A 25,229-nucleotide genomic window follows, 5' to 3' on the forward strand; every position below is an offset into this window, starting at 1 on the left:
ACATCACCAAAGTGTGTTTTCCCCATACAAAAGCCAATGTAGCACATCAGTGATCACCAAGTCCCCACCAACCCTACAACATTTCTTTTTGAGGAAATCTGGCCCCAATGTTCCCTTATGACTCATTTCAGGAACATGAAATAGAAGAACGCCAAACCACGGTTGAAAAAGCATTGTCATTTCTGCTCTTGAATTACAGTTGGCCCAAATGCATGTGTGACCTGAGCATACACACTGCAGATGTGCTGTGAGGTGAAAGATATCAGCGAATGTTTCCATTCATTTCAGCATGACAAATCACCAGGGCTATCGTGCACCGCTCAATTCTCATATACTGATGGGAAATAAAATACCATGGTTCTTCAGATCAGAAACAATCTAGCAATTTTCAGGCACGATATTTATTCCTTTTCATGTTGGTTGCCAGGAATAGGAGGACAAAACGCATTCATAATTTTTTGAGCCTCAGAATATTACATGTCAAGTGATAGTTTAGTTGGAAAATTCAATTAGCATTAACCTCCAGCAAAGAAATTCATACACCCTGCTCTTTGGTTGAGCATTACAGGATTTGAGTCAATTCAATTGTAAATATCTACTCCTTTATTGGAAAAGCAGGCCAAAGGCAGATCCCTTACTATCAACTAGCAGCAGACTCCTCCCCACAGCACAGAGGAAAGATCTGAAAATGCACAGTAGTCCCTTGTAGCTCAGTTGGCAGAGCATGCGCTGTATGAAAATGTATGCACTCACTACTGTAAGTCACTCTGGTTAATGGTATCTTCTAAATGACACAAATGTAAAAATGTACACACTTGTATTGCAGTAAATAATAGCAACAGAAATCTAAATTGGGCACTATTAGGCCTACTTGGAGCAGTAGTTAAAAATAATTGCACCATTTTAAACGCTTTAGGCCAACTAATAATTATGGTATTACCCATGTAATGTATTAGACTTTTATAAATAAATATACGAAAAATAAACAGTAAACTCAAATGCAGAATAATTGTCCCTTCTAATTATCCCTATGTCATTCTAAAGAGGATGGACAGAGAGACACAGAGACAGACAGAGAGAGAGTGAGTGAGAGAGAGAGTAGAGAGAGTGCTCTCCTACCAGGCACTTGGTTCTCAGGGTCAGGCTCATCCTTGATGCTGAGAATCCTACTGATCCTCTGTGATACAGAGGAGAACAGGCCGTGGACAAAGGGGACATTTTGCTCCTCCTCGTCTAAGCGCACCTTCCTGACTGCAGTCTGCTTTGTGCTGCTGCCAGCCCCTGGCTCCGACACAGACCTGTGGTAGGGAATCAGGGAGAGCAGAGACCGCAGCCTCCCCTGCCCACTGTGCTGCTCCACAGGTCCAGTACTGTTGCTGCTGGTGGTGGTCCTCCTAGGTAGACTCAACACCCTGAAGTGGACAGGTTCCATTACGATGTGATCATTACTGTCCACCCTCGGCACGTTTGGTATTTTAGGTGTCAGCCTGGCAGACGTCCTCCACTCGTAGCCGTTCAGTGGCTGCTCAGGAGAGGACTTGGAGTGCTGCTTCAGCCAGCGCGTTCTGTAATGGTGCCAGTGGTAAGAACCCTCCATGCCAAACTGAGGTGGTTTCGGACCAGAATGTCTGCTGTGCTCTGGAAACTTTCTCGGTAGACTCATAATCAAATGTAAACCTAAAAGCTTTCAGATGAAGGCCACCATCGAACGGCTGCTGAACCTGATGGTTGGTTGACAGCTTTGTAATATTTTAACTGACTACAGCGACCATTTCTTTGTGTAGTAGTAATGTTCCGTATTTGAGTAGTAAGTTCAGTATCTTGCTTACTGGCTGACTGTAGCCTTCCTGAGAGGAAGTGGGGTGTCAGATGTATACGTAAGCTTCCTTAGACGCTCCAATCAGATGCTATTATACTGGAGGCCTCAGGTTGTGGTTTTCCGTATCAAGAGTCAAGATTGTTTTTGGAGATCGGTCTTGGAGATCTTGTTAAAAGATGGAAAGGACTGTTTGTTGTTATTACTGCCCCATGATATGAATATACATTTTTCATAGACGTCACAGACACTCGAGGACTAGGCAATGTTTCTCAATCAGATGTTCCAACAAAATATTGCATTACGTACATTGTGTAACTTCCACTGTCAGCATAACAGTCTAGACAGCATAAATATACCACAATACTGCTGCAATCCATTTGCTACAAAACACATTATGTAGGCTAAATTACATCTCTGCCATTCACTGGAGTCCTTCACACATTTAAAATGTAAGTGTGAAGAAGACCTACAGGGGGGTTTTCAGTTGTACGGCACAATCAACCAACGTTACACTTGAGAGCAAAATAAAAAAAAACATGCCTTTTGACATTTCAAGTACGCCTAATTTAAAACAGGAGATGGAGCATTAGTAAGTAAGTAAAACAATTTATGATTGTCAAGGGAGTGCCATTAACTCCGGGGAACTGGATGGGGTGCCATTAACTCCGGGGAACTGGAGGGGGTGCCATTAACTCCGGGGAAATGGAGGGGGTGCCATTAACTTCGGGGAAATGGAGGGGGTGCCATTAACTCCAGGGAACATAACAGTATCCATGATGGGGACTGTGTGTCAACGGATGCTGAAGTAGCTTAGCGCATACACCCACATACTCATCGAGTTAAGAGCGAAAAGTGCAGCACTGGCATTTCCACAGTGAAGTGGTCCTGAACATGGAAAATGTTTTGATTACACTTGTTCTCATGGGTATACTTCCTATTCAATACCCATTACTAGCATTCACAAAATGTTGGTTATTTGAGTCATTCCTCAAATATCAAATCATAACATCCATTCAACCCAGCCATTGTGGTATTTTCCATCATCAACGACCACATGACGTAGACCATGTGGCTTATATGTCCCTCACTCGGCTGCCGGCCACCCCTAACTGAATGGCATGGTGTCATAAATATTCATGTGTCCTGTTAAATGTGGTGCCCTGGCTGGGCCCCAGTCCTCTGTGATCAGAGAGGAAATGGGAGAGGAGTCCCACTGGGGGCTAGCTACAGGCCATAGTCACTCCTGCCTTCCTTTGTCATCAGGGCTTATTGGAGTGCACATCCTTATCAGGGACAGAAATGGAGGGAGTACAACTTGAAACCCACCACAGCAAGACTGAGGACTGAAAACCTTGATATGGATGCTTTAGTTTTAGAAGAAAGAAAAGCATGGCTGTGTCACAAGTGGCACAATATTTCCTTAGTGCACTACTTTTGACCAGAGCCCTACAGAATGTCAAAAGTATATAGCCTACAGAAAATGGTTCAGTTATGGCCTAAAATAAATGTGTTCATATGGGTAGAATATTGTAACCTAGGCCTATATAAATTTTGTCATATAGGCAGAATATTGTATATAAATTAATTCATATGGTTATATAAAGGCTGAAGGCTAAAAACAGCCTATACTATATATTGGCCTAAATCTAGTTTCTGTAATGTTTTCATTTTATCTAGTTTTCACACCATCCATCAACACCAACCAATCACTATAAAACAAAAAGGCTTTATTTATAGACAAAAAGGCTTAGCAAAATACAAACAATTATTGGGCAAGTAGGCCTAAAACATTTAATTAAGCATGACCTAAAACTAGAACCACCTTTTAGGCATCATAGGAATGTAACATTAATACATTCTAAAAACGTTTTAGCTGTCCAAAATTGTGTGACATAAAAAAACACTTTTTGTTCCTTCAATTAATGGCAGTTTGCCTTTCAATATAATAAGCACCTTTCTGTGAAATTAGACAATGTGCTTCTTCTTGAGCCACTCCTTTGTTGCCTTGGCCGTGTGTTTTGGGTTATTATCATGCTGGAATACCCATCAACGACCCATTTTCAATGCCCTGGCTGAGGGAAGGAGGTTCTCACCCAAGATTTGACGGTACATGGCCCCGTCCATCGTCCCTTTGATGCGGTGAAGTTGTCCTGTCCCCTTAGCAGAAAAACACCCCCAAAGCATGTTTCCACCTCCATGTTTGACGGTGGAGATTGTGTTCTTGGGGTCATAGGCAGTATTCCTCCTCCTCCAAACACGGCGAGTTCAGTTGATGCCAAAGAGCTCCATTTTGGTCTCATCTGACCACAACACTTTCACCCAGTTGTCCTCTGAATCATTCAGATGTTCATTGGCAAACTTCAGACGGGCATGTATATGTGCTTTCTTGAGCAGGGGGACCTTGCAGGCGCTGCAGGATTTCAGTCCTTCACGGCGTAGTGTGTTACCAATTGTTGTCTTGGTGACTATGGTCCCAGCTGCTTTGAGATCATTGACAAGATCCTCCCGTGTAGTTCTGGACTGATTCCTCACCGTTCTCATGATCATTGCAATGCCACGAGGTGAGATCTTGCATGGAGCCCCAGGCCGAGGGAGATTGACAGTTCTTTTGTGTTTCTTCCATTTGCGAATAAATCACCTTCTCACCAAGCTGCTTGGCGATGGTCTTGTAGCCCATTCCAGCCTTGTGTAGGTCTACAATCTTGTCCCTGACATCCTTGGAGAGCTCTTTGGTCTTGGCCATGGTGGAGAGTTTGGAATCTGATTGATTGATTGCTTCTGTGGACAGGTGTCTTTTATACAGGTAACAAGCTGAGATTAGGAGCACTCCTTTTAGTGTTTTGTGCTCCTAATCTCAGCTCATTACCTGTATAAAAGACACCTGGGAGCCTGAAATCTTTCTGATTGAGAGGGGGTCAAATACTTATTTCCCTCATTAAAATGCAAATGAACTTATAATATTTTTGACATGCGTTTTTCTGGATTTTTTTGTTTGTTATTCTGTCTCTCACTGTTCAAATAAACCTACCATTAAAATTATAGACTGATCCTTTCTTTGTCAGTGGGCAAACATACAAAATCAGCAGGGGATAAAATACTATTTTCCCTCACCGTAGGTGCATCCTGTTTCCATTGATCATCCTTGAGATGTTCTCTAACTACATTGGAGTCCACCTGTGGTAAATTCAATTGATTGGACATTATTTGGAAAGGCACACACACCTGTCTCTATAAAAGGTCCCACAGTTGACAGAGCATGTCAGAGCAAAAACCAAGCCATGAGGTTGAAGGAATTGTTCGTAGAGCTCCGAGACAGGACTGTGTCGAGGCACAGATCTGGGTACCAAAAGGGGTAAGCAGCATTGAAGGTCCCTAAGAACACAGTGGCCTCCATCATTCATAAATGGAAGAAGTTTGGTACCCCCAAGACTCTTCCTGGAGCTGGCCGCCCAGTCAAACTGAGCAATCGGGGGAGACGGGTCTTGGTCAGGGAGGTGACCAAGAACCCGATGGTCACTCTGACAGAGCTCCAGAGTTCCTCTGTGGAGATGGGAGAACCTTCCAGAAGGGCAACCATCTCTGCAGCACTCCACCAATCAGGCCTTAGTGGCAAGACGGAAGCCACTCCTCAATAAAAGGCATGACAGCCCGCTTGGAGTTTGCCAAAGGGCACCTAAAGCACTCTCAAACCATGAGAAACAATATTCTCTGGTCTGATGAAACCAAGATTGAACTCTTTGGCCTGAATGCCAAGCGTCATGTCTGGAGTGTGGCACCATCCCTACGGTGAAGCATGGTGGTGGCAGCATCATGCTGTGGGAATGTTTTTCAGCGGCAGTGACTGGGAGACTAGTCAGGTTTGAGGGTAAGATGAGCGGAGGAAAGTACGGAGAGATCCTTGATGAAAACTTGCTCCAGAGTGCTCAGTACCTCAGACTGGGGCTAAGGTTCACCTTCCAACAGGACAATGACCCTACGCACATAGCGAAAACAACGCAGGAATGGCTTTGAGTCGAGTCTCTCAATGTTTTTGAGTGGCCCGATCAGAGCCCGGACTTGATCCCGATCAAACAAATACGTGTGTGTGGGGTGGGTGGGTGGGAGAGTGAGTGAGTGAGTGAGCGAGTGTTGTCAAGGCTGTTTTCACAGTCTTGCTTTGACCACCAGACGACAGAAAGAAAGAAACTTAACATAACAGTATACCAGTAGAAGGGAGAACAGTAGCAGGTGACCCAACTGTGGTTTGTGGTTACCAATTCAAATGCAGTAATTACCACGATTGAGTTTTAATAACTTAATTCATAAACAAACTTGATATATATATCTATATATTTTAAACTAACTAGTGGGTAGCTCTATATATACACTTGTTACTTCTGTGAACTTTATTTATCCTCCATTATCCTTCCAAAGCATATCAATGTAATTAGTCAGCTGCTATCTGGTGATGTGACTTATATCTTTGCAAGCAAACATTAGCTTTGTTAGGTTACATTAGCTAACCTTTAGCTAACTAAATAACTACTGCAGAGGCTAATTTGACTGTACTGTATGTGTTCTATTTACATTTTAGAGTCCGATTCCACCAACATCTGCAGAGGCATCAACATCAAGCTTGAGCAAATAAATATACTGGAGCTAGGCATAAACATGGTCCGTGTCTTGTTGTCATAGTTGGTGGTTACACAATTAGGCTACAACATCCCATGGCGCCGGAAGAAATGGAAGCCGGAAGAAATGGAAGCCGTTTTACGGGCGACTAACTAATTGTGCCATTATGTGGAGGTTCTTTCACGTTATTTGTAACTTATTTTGAACATAACGTTTCCGCCACTGTATCTAACGGCAAAAAAAGAGCTTTTGGACATCAGGACAGCAATCACTCACCTCGGATTAGACAAAGATTTTTTCTCCAACAAGCAGGATGCACAGGATGTACTTCAGACACCCGACAAGGCTAAAATCCCAGACAATGACAAGAGAAAGAGACGCAGGTATAGAGGACACAGGGTGGGGTGCCTCGTAAGGATCCGCCGATGGCGAGTGGGAAACCTGCCCTTACCATCAATATTACTTTACAACGTACAATCACTGGACAATAAATTAGACGAGGTACAATCACGAATATCCTACCAATGGGACATCAAAAACTGTAATATCTTATGTTTCACCGAATTGTGGTTGAATGACGACATTCAGCTGGCGGGATATACGCTGCACCGGCTAGACAAAACAGCACACTCTGGTAAGATGGGGGGAAGGGGGGGGGGGGGTCTGTATATTTGTAAACAACAGCTGGTGCATGAAATCTAAGGAAGTCTCTAGATTTTGCTCGCCTGAAGTAGAGTATCTCATGATAAGCTGTAGACCACTATATTTGCCAAGAGAGTTTTCATCTATATTTTTCGTGGCTGTTTATTTACCACCACAGATGGACGCTGACACTAAGACTGCACTGAGTCAGCTGTATAAGGAAATAAGCAAACAGGAAACCGCTCACCCAGAGGCAGCACTCCTAGTGGCCAGGGACTTTAATGCAGGGAAATTTAAATCAGTTTTACAGAATGTTTATCAGCATGTTAAAAGTGCAACTTGAGGGACAAAAATTCTAGATCACCTTTACTCCACACACAGAGATGGATACAAAGCTCTCCCTCGCCCTCCATTAGGCAAATCTGACAATAATTCTATCCTCCTGATTCCTGCTCACAATCAAAAATTAAATCAGGAAGCACCAGTGACTCGATCTATAAAAAAAGTGGTCAGATGAAGCAGATGCTAAACTACAGGACTGTTTTGCTAGCACAGACTGGAATATGTTCCGGGATTCTTCTGATGCCATTGAGGAGCACACCACATCAGTCACTGGCTTTATCAATAAGTGCATCGAGGACGTCGTCCCCACAGTGACTGTATGTACATACCCCATTCAAGGTGCGGGATTCTAACCCGGAAGCTTATAAGAAATCCTGTTATGCCCGCAGACGAACCATCAAATAGGCAAAGCGCCGATACAGGACTAAAATTGAATCGTACTACACCGGCTCCGACGCTCGTCGGATGTGGCAGGGCCTACAAACTATTACAGACTACAAAAGGGACGCACACCCGCGAGCTGCCCAGTGACACAAGCCTACCAGATGAGCTAAATCACTTCTATGCTCGCTTTGAGGCAAGCAACAATAAGGAATGCATGAGAGCATCAGCTGTTCAGGACAACTGCTTGATCACGCTCTCCGTAGCCGACGTGAGTAAGACCTTTAAACAGGTCAACATTCACAATGCCGCTGGGCCAGACGAATTACCAGGACGTGTGCTCTGGGCATGTGCTGACCAACTGGCAGGTGTCTTCGCTGACATTTTCAACATGTCCTTGATTGAGTGTAATACCAACATGCTTCAAGCAGACCACCATAGTCCCTGTGCCCAAGAGCACTAATGTAACCTGCCTAAATGACTACAGACCCGTAGCATTCACATCTGTAGCCATGAAGTGCTTTGAAAGGCTGGTAATGGCACATTAACACCATTATCCCAGAAACACTAGACCCACTCCAATTTGCATAACGCTCAAACAGACCCACAAACGACACAATCTCTATTGCACTCCACACTGCCTTTTCTCACCTGGACAAAAGGAACACTTACGTGAGAAAGCTATTCATTGACTACAGCTCAGCGTTCAACACCATAGTGCCCTCAAAGCTCATCACTAAGCTAAGGATCCTGGGACTAAACACCTCTCTCTGCAACTGGATCCTGGACTTCCTGATGGGCCGCCCCTAGGTGGTGAGGGTAGGTAGCAACACATCTGCCACGCTAATCCTCAACATTGGAGCCCCTCAGGGGTGCGTGCTCAGTCCCCTCCTGTACTCCCTGTTCACCCACGACTACATGGCCAGGCGCGACTCCAACACCATCATTAAGTTTGCCGACGACACAACAGTGGTAGGCCTGATCACCGACAACGACGAGACAGCCTATAGGGAGGAGGTCAGAGACCTGGCCGGGTGGTGCCAGAATAACAACCTATCCCTCAACGTGATCAAGACAAAGGAGATGACTGTGGACTACAGGAAAAAGGAGGACCGAGCACGCCCCCATTCTCATCAACGGGGCTATAGTGGAGCAGGTTGAGAGCTTCAAGTTCCTTGGTGTCCACATCACCAACAAACTAGAATGGTCCAAACACACCAAGCCACTCGTGAAGAGGGCATTACAAAACCTATTCCCCCTCGGGAGACTGAAAAGATTTGGCATGGGTCCTCAGATCCTCAAAAGGTTCTACAGCTGCAACATCGAGAGCATCCTGACTGGCTGCATCACTGCCTGGTACAGCAACTGCTCGGCCTCCGACCGCAAGGCACTACAGAAGATGGTTCGTAGGGCTGGGCGATAAATCAAGAGGTAATTACTTCCCTCAATAACAATATAAAAACGATATAAAACCGTTTAGATTAATTTTCGATAATGTCGATATAGAATAATTAGGTACAGCAGTCCATTTCATTTCTGACGCAGCAGGAACATGCGGAGAAGTGACAATATGCACGTGGAGAGGTATACACCCACTAAAAACCACTCAGCACCTCGAGTGATGGAGTAGCCACTATTAACCACGAAAAATGTGTGATGTAGGCGAAAAGTGGCAATGATAGCCATGGAGAAGGAGCAGCTTCCAACGAAGAAATTATTCATAAAAAGGGTTCAACCGTCTCAGTTATTTGGTAGTGGTTAGGCTTTTTGAAGTACGACAAAGAGCAGAGCAATGTTCGGTGCAAATTGTGCAGTAGATAGGTGGCTACCAAGTCTGGTAATACAACAAACCCTTTTCACCATCTGGAACATGCAGAAAGTTTTAGTTTGTGCCACGGTATTGATACATTCCCCTCAAGCACCAGCCAATCTAGGTATGTTCGTCCGACGCAGTCAACACGGACAGCGTTTATGCCCTACGAGCATAACATCGAAAAGACATCACCATTTTTATTATGCATTGCATTGCTATGGACATCCTACCAATTAGCACAGTCGAAAATGAAGGTTAAGAGGAATATCAATTTAAATTGACTACAGGTACGTACTCCATGGCTGCAAACATGTCACACAGCACTGCCTAAACTCTACGCCGAGTGTAGGAAAAAAGTTGAGAAACAGATCAAGACAGATTTAACGTATTTTGCTACAGTGATTTCTCTTAGATGGAGTGGGTAGAGACAAACGGGTGGATCGTGCAATTGGAGTGTGTAAGAAAGTGGTAGATGCCTTTTCCTATTCGTGGAAAAAGAAGAGAGACCTTGCAGTTTCTCAAAAAGAACACAACCTACCCCAGCACAAGTTGGTGACAGAGTCGCCTACCAGGTTGGATCACGTCAAAAGATGGTGCAAAGAGTATTGGAGCAGGAGAAAGCCATTTCACAGGTCTTGTCGAGTGACAAGAAGACCCGGCACTTAGCTCCCACCTATGCAGATGTTCTTGAGTCCATCAACCAGGCATTGACCCCACTCCTAGTATTCACAGATGCTCTGTCTGGTGAGTCTTATGTCAGTGTGTCTTACCTGAAGCTAGTACTACACCTGTTCAATACAGAGGTCATGAAACCTGATGGTGAAACAGAGCTCACCAAAACCAGCAAACCGATAGTCATGGACTATCTGAATGAGAAATATGATGACCTCCTGGACATAGCCTCGTTGGTCGACCCTCGGTTTAAAACACATTGCGTCAAAGAGGAGAAGGTGGGCCACAAAAGCAAGAGCTTTCTCAGAGATAGTCAATGGGGGACATGAAAACAAAAGCCCAGCACAGGGAGACGTTGCTGCTGCTTCACCACAACTGCCAGCTAAAAAGAGAAAATCACTGAGCAGTTTTTTCAAAATCCACCTGGTAGAAAAGGAACTCAGCTGCTACATAAAGTCTCCTGACGCTGACAGTGAAACCAATCCAGTGGATTGGTGGAAGATCCACCAAAAAAAGACTTTCCCCAAAGTCAGACACCTGGCAAAGCGCGACCTGTGCATTCCTGCGACCAGCTCCCCCTCAGAGCGTGTTTTTAGCACAGGTGGCAACCTAGTGACCTGCCATAGGGCAACTTTAACTTTTTATGGATGGGGGCAGTATTTTCACGGCCGGATAAAAAACGTACCCGATTTAATCTGGTTATTACTCCTGCCCATAAACTAGAATATGCATATAATTATTAGCTTTGGATAGAAAACACTCCAAAGTTTCTAAAACTGTTTGAATGGTGTCTGTGAGTATAACAGAACTCAAATGGCAGGCCAAAACCTGAGAAGATTCTGTACAGGAAGTACCCTGTCTGACCATTTCTTGGCCTTCTTTGCCATCTCTATCCAAAACAAAGGATCTCTGCTGTAACGTGACACTTTCTAATGCTCCCATAGGCTCTCAGAAGGCGGCAGAACGTTGAATGATGACTCTGCTGTCTCTGGCTGAAAAACAGTAGCGCATTTGGTAAGTGGTCAATCTGAGAACAATGAGACGGGGCACGCGTGCACGAGACGACTCCATGTTTACATTTTCAGTCTTTGAACGAAAACAACGACTCCCGGTCGGAATATTATCGCTTTTTTACGAGAAAAATCGCATAAAAATTGATTTTAAACAGCGTTTGACATGCTTCGAAGTACGCGTCACCCTTCGTTACCCTTCGGATAGTGTCTTGAACGCACAACAAAATGCCACTATTTGGATATAACTATGGATTATTTGGAACCAAAACAACATTGGGTGATGAAGTAGAAGTCCTGGGAGTGCATTCTGACGAAGAACAGCAAAGGTAATCCAATTTTTCTTATAGTAAATCTGAGTTTGGTGAGTACCAAACTTGGTGGGTGTCAAAATAGCTAGCCATGATGGCCGGGCTATCTACTCAGAATATTGCAAAATGTGCTTTCACCGAAAAGCTATTTTAAAATAGGACACCTCGATTGCATAAAGGAGTTCGGTATCTATAATTCTTAAAATAATTATGTTTTTTGTGAATGTTTATCATGAGTAATTTAGTAAATTCACCGGAAGTGTTCGGTGGGAATGCTAGTTCTGAACGTCACATGCTAATGTAAAAAGCTGGTTTTTGATATAAATATGAACTTGATTGAACAAAACATGCATGTATTGTATAACATAATGTCCTAGGAGTGTCATCTGATGAAGATCATCAAAGGTTAGTGCTGCATTTAGCTGTGGTTTTGTTTTTTGTGACATTATATGCTAGCTTGAAAAATGGGTGTCTGATTATTTCTGGCTGGGTACTCTCCTGACATAATCTAATGTTTTGCTTTCGTTGTAAAGACTTTTTGAAATCGGACAGTGTGGTTAGATAAAGGAGAGTCTTTAAAATGGTGTAAAATAGTCATATGTCTGAAAAATTGAAGTTTTCGGATTTTCGAGGAGTTTGTATTTGGCGCCACGCCCATCATTGGATATTGGAGCAGGTGTTCCGCTAGCGGAACGTCTAGATGTAAGAGGTTAAAGCCAGAAAACGTAGACAGACTTGTCTTCCTTGCTTGTAACTTGTAAGACAACAACTACACCAACTTCAACTGTGATGTGCCATTAGGCTAACATTTATAATGCATATTAACTTGCACTATTTGTTTTTTTATTTCTTATTCATAACTTAAGGGTTTATAGCTTTAAAAAACATGGAGTTAAAATGTTATTTGGGAGTTCTTCTACTTCTGACAATAAACGAGAAACATTAAAGCCTTTGGGTTTGTCACGTCCTGACCAGTAAAGGGGTCATTTTGTTATTGTAGTATGGTCAGGATGTGGCAGGGGTGTGTTTATTTTGTGTTGTTGGGATTTTTGGGTACTGTTCTATGTCATGTATTTCTATTTCTATGTTCAGGGTTTTGGTTTGGCCTTCAATTGGAGGCAGCTGTTCTTCGTTGCCTCTAATTGGAGGCCATATTTAAGTATGGGTTTTCAGCTTGTGTTTTGTGGGTGGTTGTCTCCGTGTATAGTCAGTGTACCTTACAGGACTGTTTTCGTCGTGCTTTTGTTCAGTGTTCATTTTCTTTCAATAAAACAAGATGATTCACATACCCGCTGCAGTTTGGTCCCATCACTATGACGATTATGACAGGGTTGTTCAGGCAGGCTTGAGTCTGAAGCAGAAATGCCCCTTTGAAACATTATAGAGACAGTAGACAGACTTCTCTTTCTTGCTTGTAACTTGTCAGACAACAACTACCCCAACATAAACTGTGATGTGCATTTAGGCTAACAGTAATAATGCATATTGACTTGCACCATTTTATTTTTTTACTTCGTGCTCATGACTTAAGGGTTTACAGCTTAAAAAAAATATGTTATTTGTGAGTTCTACTTCTGACAAATAACATGAAAAATATATACCTTTTAACGATTATTTGATTAATATCGTGATAATTATCATTATCAAATTAAATATTTGTGATAATTTATTTGCCATATCACCCAGCCCTAGTAGTGTGTACAGCCCAGTGCATCACTGGGGCTACAGAGGTGTCAGAAGGCCCTAAGAATTGTCAAAGACCCCAGCCACCCCAGTTATAGACTGTTCTCTCTGCTACCGCATGGCAAGCGGTACCGGAGCACCAAGTCTAGGTTCAAAAGGCTTCTCCACAGCTTCTACCGCCAAGCCATAAGACTCCCGAACAGCTAATCAAATGGCTACTCGGACTATTCGCATTGTGTCCCGTCACTCCCCACCCCAACCTCTTTTATGCTGCTGCTACACTCTGTTTATCATCTATGCATAGTCACTTTAACTATACCTACATGTACATATTACCTCAATTAGCTCAACTAACCGGTGCCCCCACACATTGACTCTACCGGTACTGTTTTTTTGCATTGTTGATAAGGGCTTGCAAGCATTTCACTGTAAGGTCTACACCGGTTGTATTCGGCGCATGTGATAAATAAACTTTGATTTCTACTGTTGTTCTCTCTGTATTATGGAGGCTTAGTTGATTGTTCATGCAAAGCTTTAAGTCTAAATTTGCGAAAATGTGGTATTAGTAAGGAGAGGATGGTGTGGGTGACTGACTGGTGTCTTCTGAGAGTGGGTATCGTGTGTGAAGGTTAGTATGCATGATCTATTGACATAGGAGAATAAAAATAAAATAAATAATCACCAATACACTAAACTATCTACAAGACCAGTGCTAAACTTTCTACAAGACTTTTCACACCCTTGCAGTCAGGTGTTCGGCATGGGGGAGAGGGGTGGTTAGTATACTCTTCTAGCCTATTCACTATTGTTGGCAGTGCTTGTCTACTCACCAAAACAACTGTAGGTGCTCATACACAACAATACACGACTAGACGGTCGACAAGTCAAGCCCCCCTCAAACTTTTCACATCTTTGCTAACAGCCCATCTCAATGCCCCATTATTGACTGAGTGTAACAATACGCATACCAGTCTACTGTACCCTTTTTTTTGTTTACAGATGAACATGGTTTATTGTATGGTTAAACATCCCCATGAAAATCTTCTGCAAGAGGTCAAAGCAGTGGGTGGTGAAGAAAGTGTCCGAGAGGCTAGTCCACCTGGCTGGAGTGCAGAAAGGACCAGACGCAGTTGTCTTCAGGAGGCACAGCCCCCAAACCAAACATCTCTGCCAACACTGCCACAGTGCCAAAGCCTGCTGAACCAGCTGCCATTAGCCAACACAAGAGGTTCACCAGCTGAAGAACATTCTGGAACTTGCCTGGAACATTCAACCAACACAACATCCATATTCAGTTAGATTGATGCTGTAGTATAATATAGAACACCTAGTATGCTCACAACTGCATTGTGGTATAGATACTGCTGGCTGTTGTACATACTGTATATAATGGTGTTTTATATAATATTTGTATTGACAAGTGACTAAATGATTCCAGCTGCATCAGAAACCAATAAAGTGTTGACTTCAACTCAGACACACCGGTAGGGTTGTCAAACATTTGCCTGCCGACAGTACTTAGCACCCACCTCTGAACAGAGTGTCGGCAGTCACTCTCTTTTGTGTGTTCACACAGCAAAGACCTTGAAGTCGTCAGCCACTCAGCCTTGTTAAAATACTCCAAACCTGAATGTGGCAGTAGCGTTGTTTGGCAATGCATGTCCGTGTGTGTGTGTGTGTGTGTGTTGCTTTATGGTCTAGTCAACGTAGCGTGAGAATGAGACTGCCAAACATGCATTGCGAGACAACAACCTGTTCGGTTGAAGAGTTGTTGCCTGATGACAGTTACAGACTGACTTACTATTCCAGTCCCATAAATCATCTCCCTGAAAGTCTGGCTGATGCGTCTTCCATTGTGACGTCAGGGTAAATACTGTCTCCGATCTGGAGCACAGGAAAAATGACATTGCGCTGCTGGAATGGCTTTATCCCATGGCCACATTGATGTCTTTATTCAGCCCTGTCCTGGCAGAAATCAGGACTGTATCCAGGACCTAGGAGACCATGAACACCGCCTGCTTTAATAGCACCTTGCCATTAAAAAGGGCAATAAATCAAACCATGAATAACAGTGAGTGAAGGGGGGGGGGGGGGGGGGGGGGGGCAAAGCATTGAACATCCCCCCCTGCAAAATATGTCTGTGTTTCAAATGGCACCCTATTCCCAGGGCTATGGTCAAAAGTGATGCACTATAGGCCTATAGGGACGGAGTGTTCATTTCTTACTCTGAGGTCCAGAGTACTGCTGGTTCTCTGGTAAAACCAGCAGTATGGTATGGTATTTGACACCCCAACCAGCCAAGAGCTGTTAAATTATTTCACTTAATGAGAGGAAACATGGCTTAATGCTGCTATAATAATGCTAAATAGTTGCGTATAATGATTATCCCATCACAGGAATTCAACAGCTGAGCTACACCAAAGGGACTACAAAACAAAAAAAGGGGTCTGAGAAAACAGCAACTCAATCGGTACACAAAACTAGCTCAAGTCATTCTCTTAACACATGATGAGCCTTAGTTCCTAACCTGTGTGTTCTTCCACTCACCAGGATGATAGAAGAACTGAAATAGACAAGTGCTTATTTTTTTAAACAGCACAGGTTAGTTTCTTGTTTTGTTTTTCAGAAGGGAAGGGAAATCCTGCCCCCCATCCCATCCCACCAATTATAGCATGGCTGCTTTGGTGCAAGCTGGGGTGGGACAGATGAACACAGGGAACTTTCCATTTCCTCCTGTGATCTGCCTCTGCTGAGCCATTGTAGGGTGGTCGGGAGGGAGGGCATACAATGATAGACGTAGACCTAATCTCCCTATCACTCTTCAGTAGACACAAAACTTCATTTCAAACCTGTTATGGTACTGCACAGCTGTTTACCTTTCTAGACAGCACAACACTTATTTTTACATTTACATTTTATTCATTTTAGCAGACGCTCTTATCCAGAGCGACTTACAGTAGCGAATGCATACATTTCATTTATTTTTTTTATATTTTTTTACTGGCCCCCTGTGGGAATCGAACCCACAACCCTGACGTTGCACACCATGCTGGCGTTGCAAACACCATGCTCTACCAACTGAGCCACAGGGAAGGCTGTGCAGCATTTATGCAGCATTGACCTTGGATTGGTAATGAGGTTGCGAGCAGGGCTGTTCAATTCCAGTCCTGAAGGCCTGAGACACGTCTTCTGGTTTTTGTTTCTACCTGGTAGTTAATTGCACTCACCTGGTGTCCCAGGTCTGAATTAGTCCCTTATTAAAAGGAGAGGATGGAAACCAGGAGTGTTTCGGCCCTCCACGACCGACCTTGAACAGCCCTGGTTTAGAGAGAGGATTAATCTTCCAGTGCAGGAAGCATTTTTCTCCTTTGTTAAAGATGACCAATAAACCATGTCTCTTCTCTCCAAGAGAGAAAGGTTTCCTCACAGTGACGCACAACCAAAGTGTGAGGTTCATATCTAGCCTATTAGCCTAGGCAGCCTACCAATAAATCTTCTATATCATATAAAATGTAACCTGAATTTGTAATGAGCGGCAGGAGGAGGGGAAAAAGAAAGAGGTTCAGCGAAAATATTATTTCAAATGGCATTGTGACTTGGCAAGGTACAAAAAAAAAAGAAAAAAGAACATTCATGATAGGGATGTTGTGGCCCTACTAGGGCAACAAGATGACAGATCCAATCCTCCATGTAGACACAAGGCCTATACATCCTTGTGTGGTGTGTCATGTCATGTGTGAATAAGCTGGGAAAAACACAAGGCAGACTCCCACAGTCCCCATCCAATATGAATAAGAAAACCTCTCGGTCTGCAGCCTATAACCTGGCCCCAGTTAACAGGCTCCTACCATACAATCAGAAGGTTCTCTAAAACGCTGCCAAATATCCTTAAGCCCTTCACAGTTGCCAAGTTGCCTGCTGCTACAAAACAAACTGAAAATAGCCACCCTGCCCTGCACTCCTGACCATTAAGCAGGATTTTTAACAGCCATTTATTTCTGCCTCACTTTCTCTTGGCAAGCCTGCTTCGCTTTGCAGAGCACTGAGTGCTGGTGTGCGATTGAAAAACCATTCAGTCATTTTATGTGTAGAGTGAAACAGTCAGTGTAAATAACTTAGAGGAAATGTTCACAGGCGGATTAGGCTATATCATGTCATAATATTCTGGAGTTCCTGGGCTTGTTTTTCAACAAACAAACATCGACAAAGCAGTGGAGAAGAAAGATGCAGATGCATGCTTAGCTACGATCTTCTTTCAGTAGTAGGATGGTTGAAGACCATGTCTGTCATTCATGAGACACTGAGGGTCTGCTGTAAAGCCATCTAGACGAGCTTGACACCATTAAACCCAACACCATTACAAAACACTATACAGTGTGTTTTTCGGGACTTTTACCATTGAAAACCCTGAGAGGCCATAGTACTGAAACCCTTAGAACGGATGTCGCCTAATAGTTTGCTTGTTCACCAAACACACACAGGGGCAGTTTCCTGGACACAGATTGAATTGTGCGGATGACCACAAAGCATTTTCACCATGAGCAAAAACGACTGGTTTTCTATCCAAAGTTGCAAAGAAAATGTTGTGACACTTTCGATAAACACAAGAGACCAGCAAAATGGATAAAAAGGGCAATAGCGGGAACAGCGGCATTTAGTGGGCAAAACCTGGTACTTTCACTTCATTTATGGGGAAAATGTAAGCAAAGTCAATGGCAAATATCTCTGAACAATATATTTTTTTTACATAACCAAATTCACTGAGAATACATAACATAGTAAAAGTTGCAAAGAAAATATTCCACGTCGCAGCTAAATATACCTTGTCAAACAGAGACCTGATACTGTATACTGGCCATTGGGGTGGGCGTGGTGTGAGTTTTGGGGGTCCGTGGATGGCGTTTGATAATGTTATGGGATTCCTCACATCTTAAATCATTGTCAAGTGGTTTTTTGTGCAAATCGGATGTTGGGTACTATATTTACTGAATATTATATGAATCCTATAAATTGAAATGGCCAATTCTCAGAGATCAAATTATAGTTCAACAAAATAATGTTACGGAAATGCTTATCTGTTTTTCCCTACAGAAACAATTGCAGAACAATCTGAGATGGTGGATGTCGAAATCCTCTTTTTTCAGCTTTTTGAGGTCTGAACATTTTTTTATTCAGTCCCTGTTTATTTATTGTTTATTTATCATCACAGCAGCATTCCACCCTGCATACCACTGCTGGCTAGCTTCTGAAGCGAAGCAGGGTTGGTCCTGGTCAGTCCCTGGATGGGAGACCAGATGTTGCTGGAAGTGGTGTTGGAGGGCCAGTAGGAGGCACTCATTCCTCTGGTCTAAAAAATATCCCAATGCTCCAGGGCAATGACTGCCCAGTGTAGGGTGCTGTCTTTTGGATGGGACGTTAAATGGGTGTCCTGACACTGAGGTCATTAAAGATCCCATGGCACTTATCATACAGGTGTTTACACCGGTGTCCTGGCTAAATTCCCAAGCTGTCTGTCATACCATCATGGTCACCTAATCATCCCCCTCCTATTCCCCAGGTCGTTGCTGTAAATGAGAACGTGTTCTCAGTCAACTTACACGGTAAAATAAAAATGTTTTGAATAACAGGCTGTATTGAATGAAAGGCAAAGGTCTAGATGTAGGCTATTCCATCTCTCCTATACCTTAACCACCTTTGGAGCTGTGAGATGAATCAGGGCAAAGGTTCGAATCTTCAGTGCAGTAGTACGATGAGGCACATCCTGGAAGACTAAAGAGTCCGTTGTTCATTCAACACTGCTCATGTTGCAGCTTTACGTAGAGGGATCTTTTATGACATGTTCACCTCAGTCAAACCCTAAATACACCCGCATAGCCACGACATCCATCATTGACGCAGACAGCCCTCTGTGTTGCCTGTGCACAACTGGAACGTTTAAGTTTTCACTTGCATTGACGCCAATGGAGGACAAAGAAAACGGTGGTTCAGATACAAATGGTCGACTTACTTAGAAAATGCATCTCAGATCATAGCACATTTTACATGATATGCTCGTTAGCGAGTTATTAGTCCAGTTATAGATAAGTACAGTGCAGTCGGAAAGTATTCAGACCCCTTAACTTTTTCCACATTTTGTTAAGTTACAGCTTTATTCTAAAATGCATTAAATCGTTTTTTCCCCTCAATCTACACACAATACTGTGGGACCTTATATAGACAGGTGTGTGCCTTTCCAAATCATGTCCAATCAATTTAATTTACCACAGGTGGACTCCAATCAAGTTGTAGAAACGTCTCAAGGATGATCAATGTAAACAGGATGCACTTGAGCTCAATTTTTAGTCTTATAGCAAAGGGTCTGAAACCTTGTTTGCATAAGTTATCTATTTTACATTTTTATTACATTTGCAAAAACACATAAAACCTGTTTTTGCTTTGTCATTATGGGGTATTGTGGGTAGATTAAATACAATGTTTTCCTCATCAATCAATTTTAAAATAAGGCTGTAATGTAACAAAGTTTGGAAAAAGTCAAGGGGTCTGAATACTTTCCAAATGCACTGTATATATTGGTCAGCAATGGGGGAATTACTGCTTCCTACAGGAGCACAAAACGTGCACATTTCAAGCAATCTTTCAAAAGTGAGTCAGGTAAAAAGCTTGTTAATATTTAAGGGGCAGTGTTGCATTTTGAAACAGGCTTAAATATGCAAAAAAGCCAATAGAGGGTAGCCTACATTGTCTTGTTCTCTGTATAGTAATAATAATGATTTATACTTTGTAAAGTGGTTTCTTGCATCATACAACAATATAATGCAATTTGCAGTCACCTATTTGGCCCATGGTGTTAGATGAATTAATGTTATGCCCTGCATAGTCTAAAAAGGTTTTTAAAAGTCTCATGAATGTAGGCTTGCATTGAACACCACATAGCTTTTCATTTCTATGATATAGCCTATTTTCATGTGAAAATGTTATTGGATTTTCTCTATTGGTTTTCTTGGTAGGCCACTCCTACATTATGCACAAATACTATAGCCACAATAGCCTATTGGCTACAGGCTAACACAAACTTAGACGGGTACAGCCTCAGTTCACTGTAAACGCGCGCTGGAAGAGGTACAGAATTCAACTTTCCATTCACCGAACCTGAAATTTGCTCAGTGCCAAAAGAAATTAGCGGGAACATTGTTAAAGGCCTATCACAGACAGAACAATGAGACAGATATTTCACTGGATGTATAAATGTTGTGCATCCGCTTGGCGTTCCCACTCACTACCAAATATGGTAGTGAGATGAAGCCCACTGGGGGGCAGTGGGAGAAGATGAAACGAGATGGATTTTGGACAACATTCTGCAAATTTTCTCATCGATGAAATATTTGATCTCAATACAGTTCTGTTTCCAAAACTAGAATCTGTTATAAACAGAGTGGAATAAGGTTTGTAAACTTTACCCTTTGCAAAAGTTCCCCCCAAAAATGTTGCATTGTTTAGAAGGAGTGCAAGGGCAAATTGAGTTACTGCGCACTTCACAGGCGTTCCCTAATGGAAATAAGCAGATGATGCTAGAACGCACCAAAAAGATCTCGCAAGCTCGTGCTTGGCTCTGCCCCCCCCCCCCCTCACTTACTTGTTCTGCCCACTATGGCTCATTTGTTCCCATTGGAAATGACAGGCTGTCCTTCAAAGATCTGGAATTGGATCTAAAACAGGATGGGGACTTCCTGTGTTTTCAGGTAACGCCTGGAATCCCAGAATGTTGTCATGCAGCCAATTAGTCTGTGTCGAAGGAACGGGTGGAGGATTTGTAGATACCTGCCTTTATCTGCAGTCAAACACAGGGAGGCCGTCAACCACTGGTCTTCTATGAATGGGAATATAACTGTCTAAAACAGCAGGCCATACAAGCAAATTGAACCTCTATGGATAACGTGGACTACTGAGGACAAACTACGGCAGTAATGGGATTGGTTTATGATTTCATTTTCATTGACTCGATTTAGGCCATAGAGTTTGGGTGGGTTAGAAAAAAAACAATTCTGTATTGTTAGAGGATAGGGATTATAAAATCTGTGTTTAACCCTAAACTACAGCTAGAGACTTATATTGTAATAATTCACTACCAAGCCTACTTCCTTAAATGAGGCATGGATGATTTGAATAAGAGTATGAGAGCCACTGATAAACCCTTTCTTCGGTCTTCCTTCTTCAGTCAAATTTTCAATAGGCTTATGCACAATGCCCTTTCTCTGGCTAATGCACTTTGTCAACGTTTTCAAAGGATTCAAGCAGGGCACCACAATCCGTATTAATGGGACATAATCCTAATCCATATGGTGCTGTGTTTGATATTCAGGGACGGACAGTTGGATCAAGTCTTGCTTTTGAGTAACACAAACTAACGCTTACGCCTAGGATCTGAAATTTAGGCTATGCCTACTTTAACATGTATTCCCATAACTGGAAATTGTAATTGTTGTTCTGAGTGTTTACTAGCCTAATTTAAGAAATTGTAGACAGCTGCTATGGTGACCCTGAGCACTATATGAGAAGCAGCCATGACAACCACTCTTTCAGCCTAAATAGAACTAAAATTACCAGCTCAGCCAACAAGCAAGAACTAGGAGCATTTTTCTACCATACCTTGCCATTTTGTCATTCCACTGTGGCTGAACATTGGATACTCATTCAACACCAAATAATTGCTAAATAGCCAGAAAAGTAAAATGAATCCCCAATTTCACAGTTCAACACACAACCAATGTAATTGAGAATGTTGCCTACTTTCTGAAGAAGAAGAAAAAGGCAAACTTCACTTAAAAATGTAGATCATTTTTGGCCTTTGGTTACATGTCTGGAACTTAATGACAAAACACTAAGAGAAGACAGGGTTTTTTGCTTACTGGAAAAGCATGGGCATTGGGATCAGCTGGCCGGCATCCTTATTGAGTTATTTCAGCGTTGGAACGCAGTGACGTTGGAACACTGGTGCCTGCTGCTCTGGAATCCTGGCCACTGAGGTCATTCACAGAATTGTCTGCTTACATCACAGCTCCGGCGAGTCATTTGAAAAAAGGTAGGGGCGAGGAGGAGGGAAGTGGAGGCAAACATCCTGAGTGTGCTCGGACTCAGAAACAGAGCTGCTGCTGTCCATGGGCCACAGTACAATCACACTATTCACTGCAGCTACAGTAGGCTAGTCACTCGCCTGCTCTAAAACCAAAGTTCTCCAGAACAAAACAAACAAATCTTAAGCTCACCTACGTACTCAACAGTTCACACTTTCAATTTGAAATACACGTCGTGACTTTTTTTTTTTTAAGCCACAACGATTAAAACAATGTTAGCCTAGAGCAAAAATCTGAACAGTAACACCCTCTCAATATTTCAGCACATTTGACATCATCCTCATAAATCAGACATCACGTAGCAGTTAAGATTTATTAATGGCCTACTAAATATGGTGTCAACTGACCCCTTAACATCAAGTGACTTTCCCAGGATATTAACAAATAAAACTAAAAATAGGCCTGGCAGAACATTCCCAGCAGTCTCTCGAGAACAACTTCATCCATAGAAAACATAACTGTATACTGAGGTCAAAATGTTCCATTTTTATTAAGAAAACAGCTCTCTTCCAGTCACTCTGCAAGTGGGTGGCAGAATTGCATATTAACAAGACACTGTCAACAACATCATTCTGCTTCTGTTCTCCATTGTATCACTCCTTCCTCTGAAGGTTCAATAATAATCTTTGAGAGAGGATCAAAAAATAACTAGAAATCAAGCCAGTCTTAGAGTTCAATTACCCAAAGCTACTCTAGGTAGCTTATAACATGACCAAGGAAATGCAAAGCCAATGTAGGCCTTAGAGTAATTTCAAACATCAAAAATGGTTGCAAACATCAAGAGAAATTTAAACAGAATGCAATCCAATCTTAAAACATACAATAAGAAAAAACAGTAGTGGAAAGCAAAGGACGTTCTGTCTAAGCACAATATTATTGAGCTATCCCTTTGCATTCATTGAAGTGAGCTACCATGACAACAGTCCCTGCCAACATGACTACAGGATGTAGGCTACAAAGACACATCAGTTCAAATTTAGCCAGCATTCTTACATAAAACCCTTGCTGTAAAGCCAAGCAATCTATAAATAGCATTTCCATTTAGCAATCTTAAATCATTAATGAGGACAGTAAATTAACACCAGCTGAAAGCAGTTACTAATCTTCCTCAACCACACAACATATGATCACAAGTCACAACCATATTGCATTTTTTCAGAGGAAAACTCCCATGCATCACCTCTATTCCTACTGCTCCTCATCCAGACCCAACAACAGGATGTGACTTATTCATGTAGATACATGTGAGAGCCTCTAAATTCCCCACTACTACTGGTGGCGGCAGAATGAATTGTCCACTTATAATATGGAGGTTTTTAATTAACAGCTCTTTCGGTCTATGTGTAGCCTATGATGGGGCTTGGGAACTAAGCATGCCAAGTATTGAATATTATCTACTACTCAGCCCAATAATGTCATCTGAATTGAATGCATGTCAAGAAAAATAAATGACCTTCTATCTTTGGTTGTTGCCATATTTCATTGTGTTGACATGTGATGTACATGGGATGTACATGGAATTCTGAAAATGTGCCTTTCATGTCTTCTGAACTTGACATCTGTATTCTAGTCACCAAAATACGTAATTCAATCCCTCCATGACTCACCCTAGACAAATATTAAATAAAGTTGTTAGTTAGATATCTTTCTGTTGGATGGCAAATATTTACTAATGCAATGGCAAACACTCTAAATACTGTGATGTTGGCAATAGGGTCAAGCAATTATGTAATACTATGATGTCTATGGTTGGTTACATGGCTCGTTCCCTCAAGCCATGTAGCCTAACGTTACCCTTCTATGTGACAGAAGAACTTGGTTACAGTGGTCCCGTTTTTTCCAACCAACGACACTGGTGTTATTATGGCAACTTTGGAATAGGATTTGAGATGTCAAAACCAAAACGCATAGAACACCTCTCATCTCAGTGCACTGGTTAACTAAGCATCTTTGAAAATGTATGTCCATCTCACCATATACGCGCACCCATCCTTGTTGCTGGCATAAAGAATCCACCAGGATTCGGTCCAGCAATGGATCCAAGGAAAGCAGCCCCCCATGAAGAGAATCCACGTCGCCTATGGTTGAGTCGGTCTCCATACTAGAATCACCTTTCCAATAACTTCCAGGTAGAAACAGAGTCCAAAACTGAGAAGTCCACGACGTAATCGTCAAAGGGAAGCAATAACGCTACCAAAATGTAACTGCTGGGAAGTTAGCTTTATGACAAAAAAATAAATAAAAAAATAATCACGTTTAGCCGGGCTAAGTTTTCTCACGTTTACTAGCTAGCCCAAGCTATTTCATTGTTTGGCACAAGCCGTTCTGGCTAGACGAAAGCCCTACCATAAATTGTTTTTATTTCCCAGACTGCTGCGGGCTAGCAATCAACATTGTAAATGCTGGGTAGCTGTCTGTGCAGTCTAGAATCAATAGTTTTTTAGCTATGGCTAGCTACGCTGTTGACATTGTCGCTGCCCAGAGATCAGAGGTGGAGTGCTGCTCCAACAGGACCACGCGCAGAAAAAGTCCCGAACGTCTAGTACGCTCCCCTGTTATTCCAAGCAATTGTGTAGGTAACTAAATATTAAGTTTGTGCGGCCGTGGCGTCAATTATTCGCTCATTCTTGAATACTCGAAGCAGCACTCGAGGTTGGGTTTCTCTTTACTCTTCCAGGGGGATCAAAAATCCTTTTCACATTTAAATCCAAACCAATGTTCCACTTCCATCACATGCCAGCGCAAGATTCTAGGGATTCAGGAGAGAGCAGCGGATCCCAGAGAGAATCGTTTACGCATGGGTTCAAAGGGGCC

General features: G+C 42.6%; 1 protein-coding gene across 5 annotated transcripts in view; it reads right to left on the reverse strand.

Annotated features, from left to right (window-relative positions):
- LOC106569068 (ras GTPase-activating protein nGAP) overlaps nucleotides 1-25,229 on the reverse strand; it is a 100,393-nt gene extending 75,164 nt beyond the window's left edge. For 2 of the 5 annotated variants that reach the window (XM_014140016.3, XM_045694086.2), the window contains exon 1: nucleotides 1,120-1,843. In XM_014140016.3, the coding sequence (XP_013995491.1) occupies nucleotides 1,120-1,663 (544 nt within the window). In that variant the 5' untranslated portion in view covers nucleotides 1,664-1,843. Of the gene's footprint in view, nucleotides 1-1,119; nucleotides 1,844-24,388 lie in introns of those variants that run through there. The other 3 variants (XM_014140015.3, XM_014140014.3, XM_014140017.3) reach the window with 2 other exon arrangements.

Source organism: Salmo salar, chromosome 14, assembly GCF_965601325.2.
Source record: "Salmo salar chromosome 14, fSalSal1, whole genome shotgun sequence".
In the NCBI taxonomy this organism is placed as follows: Eukaryota; Metazoa; Chordata; class Actinopteri; order Salmoniformes; family Salmonidae; genus Salmo; species Salmo salar.